Source organism: Cyanistes caeruleus, chromosome 5, assembly GCF_971803275.1.
Source record: "Cyanistes caeruleus chromosome 5, bCyaCae1.hap1.1, whole genome shotgun sequence".
NCBI lineage: Eukaryota > Metazoa > Chordata > Aves > Passeriformes > Paridae > Cyanistes > Cyanistes caeruleus.
The window spans coordinates 28,962,705-28,969,480 of NC_141705.1; the positions used below are offsets into that span (position 1 = coordinate 28,962,705).

Below are 6,776 nucleotides of genomic sequence, written 5' to 3' on the forward strand. Positions count from 1 at the left end.
CTTAGGAGCTAAGTAGACTCAATACCACAACTTTCAAATCAAATAAACTCATAAAGAAATGAACTGTGTGTATGCCTAAATACATAAGAAACATTTGATAGCAGTGTTACGCAGTTTTCTTGTTTTGTTTTTTTTATAAAGTTACTGCTTCTGCATGATAAAGCAAGATCTTTTGGGCTTAGTTGGTCTGTCCTAGATTGTTCCAAGTTTTTGTGGTAATAAATTAATCATTCAATCATAAATCCTCAAGGCGGAATTATTGGAAACCATCACTAGAGCTGATCCTTTTGCTCTGCTATTATCAAATTTCATTTACTAATTTCACAAATGTTTAATTTACTTATCTGATCCTTTCCAGTGTTAAATCTTTCATGTTTCTATTGGTCTCTTGGGTAGCTCTGACCCAATTTTCTGTTATTTTGAAAAAACATACTATTGATTCTTTGACACTTCAGTGGTCTTTACGTGTCATCTTCATCATGAGCCCGTAGCGTTTCTTAGAGAAGTCTCTTTTTTTTTTTTGTGGATAGTTCTTATGAATTTTAATGCAAAACATTAGGGAGGACCAAGTATATAAACTGTTATTTTCTCTTTCCCCTTTTAATTTAGTATCCTGCATTTTAAACTTCAGTCATAAATGCTAAAATACATTAATCTTTTTGTCTGAATTCCTTGAGATCTTCCAAGAAGTTCCACGCTTCATCAATTGATCCCAGTGCAGTATCTTAAGATGTGAAATATGTCTATCCTTTTCCTTTCATTGGTTGTAGATTTCACCTTGAAACTATCAGTCTTTACATGATGAATTGTCCTCAGGCTAGTAAAGCTTTGCCTTTAACAATACTAACAACAATGCATACTAATGATCTGTCAGGAAAAAAGTAACATTATGTTGGCCTGCCTAAAGCAACAGTTAAAGAAAACTGAAATTGCTTTAATGTTATATGCATGACCTCAAGCATCAACTTCACTATCCTACTTAAAAAAGAGAAAAATTCAAATATCCTAAATGGTTTCTGTTCTCTGGCACAGAACAACCAAGTCAGTCCTTTGCGAGCCATGCATTGGTAAAAAGTGAAACAGTAACACAATTCTTTTCTGCAGTGACCTCCATGTAGCAAAGATAAATCAAAACAGAGGTGAATAAACATAAAGTCAGAGTCAAAAACTGGAGAAAGACAATTATTTCTTTTTCTAATGTGGTCTATAAGGTGCTCTTTAGAGGGCATGTATATAGTAAGGGACAATAATTTTGACAGACTCTTTGCAATCCACTTCAGACATTTTCAACTCTGATTTGATTATTTCTTTCACAGGATTTTCTTCTTGAAGGCTAGGGTTGGGCAAAAAATTGTTTAGTTAATATGCTAGTAAAATAGTCTTATAGAGTATAACATTGAAATGGGAAAGGTGATCCAAAGTGGGGGTCATATGTAGGTTACTCACTGAGTGAACACATCATGATGGATGGGCTCACATGCAGCAAATCTCTTTTTTTGCCATAGCAGGACTTTTTCATGGCTGTACTAATCCACCTTTTTTATGGGAATAAGATGAATTTTTTCATTTTGCTAAAACTTTACACTTTAATTGATATCATTAACTACTGAAAGATTATGTAATAATTTTGTTTTATACTGTTCAGTGTTTTCTCTTTATAATTCTTTCTGGATAAGAAAAGTTTGTTGACATATCTTAGACAATGTTTTTTGGAAGAATTCTTACCCTAGTATTTAAAGTGAATAAATCATATATTAAATATCAGATACTCAGTGACTGAGCCATAAAATGTCATTATATTAACACAGAATTTCATCTGTCAACTCATACACATGGGAATGACATAGAGACTATTCTTCACTATAAGCCAAAACCATGAACTCTTAAGTTTACTTTGCTAGTCAGGAAAGAGCTTGGCTCTCTAGAAACCACACCTTAGGCAGTTTCAGCCCAAAAAGCATACAGAATATGAAAGAGGATGCTAAGAACAGATTATATCAATACATGAGCATGGGATTTTAGACATGTAAATATTTGTAACACAGATTCAAGAGGACACAGGAAAAAATTTTATCCATGCTTTACTGGTATATAAAAAAATTCTTGGTTTTATCTTCTTTTAGCTTTAGCTGCAATTAACTGCCCTACAGTGTTTTTTCTGCTTTGTTTTCTGAATGAAACTTCTAGCACAGTTTCATTACTCTTAACACTTTAAATTGTTCTTTCAAGCCTATATTTTATCATTTGTTGTTTTAATCTCAATTTAAATGAAATGAACACCCAAAAATTCTATGATTTCATAATTTTTCGTTAAGTATCTTTTGAATTTTTTTAGAACCTGCCCTGTAGTTGAATGTTTCATTATCCAATTATCTTTCATAGCCATTATATTCCAGTATTATTTACAAGAGTAATGTGAAATTTTTTTAGTTAAACAATAAAAAATAATCAGCCTTCTGAACTATGTATTGATGGAATGGAAAATACATATTCTTTATTGGCTAGCAGAGAAAATGAACTAAGCTGTGCAAAGCATGATAAATAAAAGATGCCTTATTTTCATCAAAAACCCATAAATGTTAAGTCAGACATAAAGTATTCATTTATTGCTTGGGGAAGGACAGTCAATGCAACAGGACACACAAATTGCCAGATGCCCCAGAGCTTGAAAAATCCTCACATTCACTGTATATACATCTACCCTTGTTGTAATTAAATTAGTTTCAGTAAAGAAATCCTGTATAATATTGAAACTGAAATTAAATGCAAGTGAATAAAACAGTTATTTCTTGGGAATATACTGGAAAAAATATTAGTACATAAAACAAATAGTGTTTACAGACATATGAAATTAAGTTTATTAATAAACATGAGCACACTACTAACAGCTTTTTAGATATTTCATGCACAATTAAATTGACTCACCTTAAGTTTATGAATTGGTAAACCTACTTCTGATAAATACCAGGGTTCACAATTTGATCTGTTGTGTCCAGCAAAATTGGCTACTTTCTTTGAAACACCAGAAATCAGGATTATTTTAAAAGACAGGAAAACAACAAAGCACAGTTGTCAGAACAAAGCCCTTACATATAATATTTTCTATACTACCCCTGTTAATGTAGCTAAACAGGATTTTCTTCAGGAAAGAAGCCGCCTGTGGAAGTGGAAGGCAACACATTACAGTCTCCCTCTGTTCATTTAAACCATCTAGCAGCATGCTGAATTCATGAAAATTCACAAACTTCCATATTCTTCTCTATGGGAAGTGTCAACATCAGTGCTGGTTTCTAATCCTTTAAAAAATGTGAGATCAGCATTCTAAATGTCTTTTCCTGTAGCAGGTCTCTTAGGAAGGATGTGCTTCCTACTGTGGCAAACAGTTTGGATGCTCTTCTCCCAGCAGGACCATTCCTTCTGTGATTATAACCACTAAAAATGCCTCTTTTTGCTTGCATGCCTTCCCTCTAAGTCTTATGGTTCACCATTTACTTTTACCTGTTTCTGTTCATTCCCATCTAGTTTATGTCTGGAGGGGCACAGTTTATCCAGGCTTTCCTGTCCTACTTCACCCTGTTTTGCAAAAGGGAACATGATTTATTTTGTCTGTCTGCAGATGTATCTCAGCAGATGTTGTCCAGTTTATTATTCTTGATTTGTTAGAAACTGCCTACCCTCCATCTCCTTCTTTGTGGCTACTCCATGTTTCTTTTGTGGCATTTTGGCTTTTTGTAGTTGAGTGAAAGAATGGTTGGGATTGAAGTGGCTCCTAGAGATGAGTCACTCCTCTAAAGTAGGTTCACTTATAGCAGGTTGAACAAGATCACTTCCAGACAGGTTTGACAGAAGGAGCCTCCACAACCTCTCTGGATAACCTGTTCCATTACTCTCACCCTTGAAATAAGAAAGTTTCCCTCATATTCTGATGGAACTTGATGTGTTTCAGCTTTCTAGCCTAGGGTTTTTCTTTGCTTAAATTTTCTTACACTTGTTTTAAAAGTTTCAGTGTTTCTCTTATCTATATTCTGTATCATGTTTCTTAGCTGCTAAAGGTGCAGTTCCCTTCTAGACAGAAAGAAAGATCAATAGCTGTGGTAGTACCATGTTGATCCAGCTGCTGTATTTCTTTGCTGTTACATCATTGAGTGTTTTACACCTCTTAAGACTATCAATGCTACCTCTCTGATTATTGAAACCTTCAGCCCTTCCCACTTTTCTCTCCAAACTTTTTCACTATTAGTGTTCTCTCTTTTCCTCTTAGATCCTTTCCTATACGTGGCCTTACTCATCTGTTCTAGACCGGGGTTATGTTTTTAGTTACATGTGCTCATCATTCTCTTACTCCCCCCTTCAGCCTTCTACAATTCATCTCTTCAAGAAGTTGTTCTCACTAGCTTTTCCCTGTCGTTAATCCCTTCACCCTCCAGCACCCAGCCAGTTGCCATCTGTTTTCCTCTGGTTTGTATGTCTTGCCTAACGAGCTTGTCAGCTTTTTGCAGCATTGAACATCTTTATACTGATACAGTCTTTTAAGCTTGTGGCACTTGTATTTATCTTTTGTAATGATTAATTAATTAATGCCATGAATGGAAAAACTGGTGAAATTGCTACATCGTGTATGCTAGTGCACACTGCATATCTAGGAGTTGAAAGACCTACTGGGAAAAGCTAGAGGCAGTACTTCCATTCTCTAGTTCTTTGCTTGTGTGTTAGTAGTTAATCCATAGTCAGGCACAAGTCTCTCTCTCTCTCTCTCTGCATTCCCACTTCTCAGTCTACAGGACTTGGTAAAGTATTTAGAAAGGTGTGACACACAATAAATATCTACTTTTTAGAAATATAAAGTTTCATTCCAGGTGTAAAGGAACAGAAATACCATTGGAAGCTTCTTAATTTATTAAAATACTAAAAATTTAAGAGTCTGCAATACTACAGAGTCTTGCCAATTGCTCTACACTCTCCCAGCCCTGGGGCCACTTCAGCAGTAAAAGAAGATGGTTTTAAATAAACCTGAAATATCCCCTGGGAGAGATTTCTCACTTCAAGTAGCAAAAGCAGATGCAGAACTTGATTAAAGAGAACAGATGTTTGAAGAGTGTTTTGCTTTTTAATTTTTTTAAATAGGCAAATTTAAGGTTCAATCACTTATGTTTTATTTGATAACTTTCATGCTTGCTTAGTAATCACTAAATGGAATATAAAAACTTAAGAGATTGTTACACAAATGTCAAATGACTTTTCAAATTAATGTTTGAAGTCCTTGTTTATTATTCTTTTCAAATAATTTTGGTGCTATGCTTTATATGCATTTTTCAGCATTTAATAATGTTTTCTTTCTTTTCAGCTTCTTAATTAAATGAATTCAAGCGGGATTCATTTAGAGCTGCTTACCATGAAGATAAGCTATAACTGCTATTTTCAGCCCACCAATGTTACATGTATTCAAGAATCTTTTGTTGGTTCATCTGTTTTTTGTGATAATTTATATAGTATGGTGATAGAGAAATGAATGCAGTTTTATGCAATAAATGCGTAATTTATAGAACCATATAGTAAATATCTCATTGGGAAGTGCTAAAATGTTATGAATATAGTGTGCACAAGAATTTAAATAAATTTCAATATAATGGGCTTCTGTTTAAGTGTTCCTTACGAAGTGTATTACATAGATCCAAAGGGTATTTCTGAGATTTTTTTACCTGAAGTTTGTTTTGAGATGTGTTTTTGAACTGAACAAAATAACATCAGTTCTTTAATTACTATTAAGAGATAAACCCTGATAGAAAGTATCATTTAATGACTACACCTTACCCTCAATTTCTTTGTAACAGAGTGTTTATATAGAGTCTCTGATCACCTCTGACATGCTGAGCCATTAACATAAGATTATATTCTACATATTTTCATCCTGGAGTTCCTTTCCTGACTCAGCAGTGTGTAGAATACATACATTGCAAGTTCATCTCTCTCTTACGCCAAAGAATGCAATTTATAATGGAATTCATTGTGTAATCTTGAAGGCAAGAAGGCTTGTTCCTTGACATCAGTCAGAACTCAGATCCTTTTAAGCAGAGTCTAGTGACAAAATGGGAGGGTGGGGGGGCAACAATATTTCATAACCCAAAACATGCTTATTTTCTGAAGTAGCAACAGGAGGAATGTATTATCCAGAATGATGCTTGTAATACAGTACAGGTTAGTCCATTGGAACTGGAGTTACAGCTATTGCCAGTTTTATGTGTGCACCGAGCTTTGTGAAAAGCTTATATAGGAATTAGTAATGCCATTTAAAAATGCCACTTTTAGGCTGTTAACATTCTCATATTATTCTCATAAATTATATAATTCTTATAAATTCTCATATTATGTGAATTATTCATAAATCATTGTATACACCTGCATAGCATATTCTCAGTGGCTCAGGAAACAAGAATCATCACAGGATACTCTACCTCAGCCCTACTTCTTTTCCTCCCTACTATTAGTTTTCCAACTGCTACTTTTCCAAGTACCAATTCAATGTCAGTAGCATTAGGAATTTCTTCATTTATAATATAAAGATTACTCTAAATATGATAAGATTGACTAGACTTGACAAAACTCATCTAATGCTTTTACCTATTTCTGCTCCAGAAATATTGGGATGTTAAGAAGTGACATACAGTCAGGGAAACAATTTTGGAAAAAAAAAAAAAAAAAAAAAAAGGAAAACCAGCTTATATCTTACACAAAAAACCAGAGCAAGACCTACTAGTTACGCTACTGCAAACACTAGA

The 6,776-nt window shown here is 34.0% G+C and overlaps 1 protein-coding gene across 4 annotated transcripts in view; it reads left to right on the forward strand.

The window, feature by feature from the left end:
• The window catches only part of TUSC3 (tumor suppressor candidate 3), a 111,071-nt gene extending 105,440 nt beyond the window's left edge, over nucleotides 1–5,631 (forward strand). For all 4 annotated transcript variants that reach the window (XM_086888695.1, XM_086888698.1, XM_086888697.1 and 1 more), the window contains exon 10: nucleotides 5,345–5,631. In XM_086888695.1, coding sequence (XP_086744821.1) covers nucleotides 5,345–5,360 — 16 coding nt within the window. In that variant the 3' untranslated portion in view covers nucleotides 5,361–5,631. The remainder of the gene's footprint in view (nucleotides 1–5,344) is intronic.
• The last annotated feature ends 1,145 nt before the right edge of the window (nucleotides 5,632–6,776 follow it).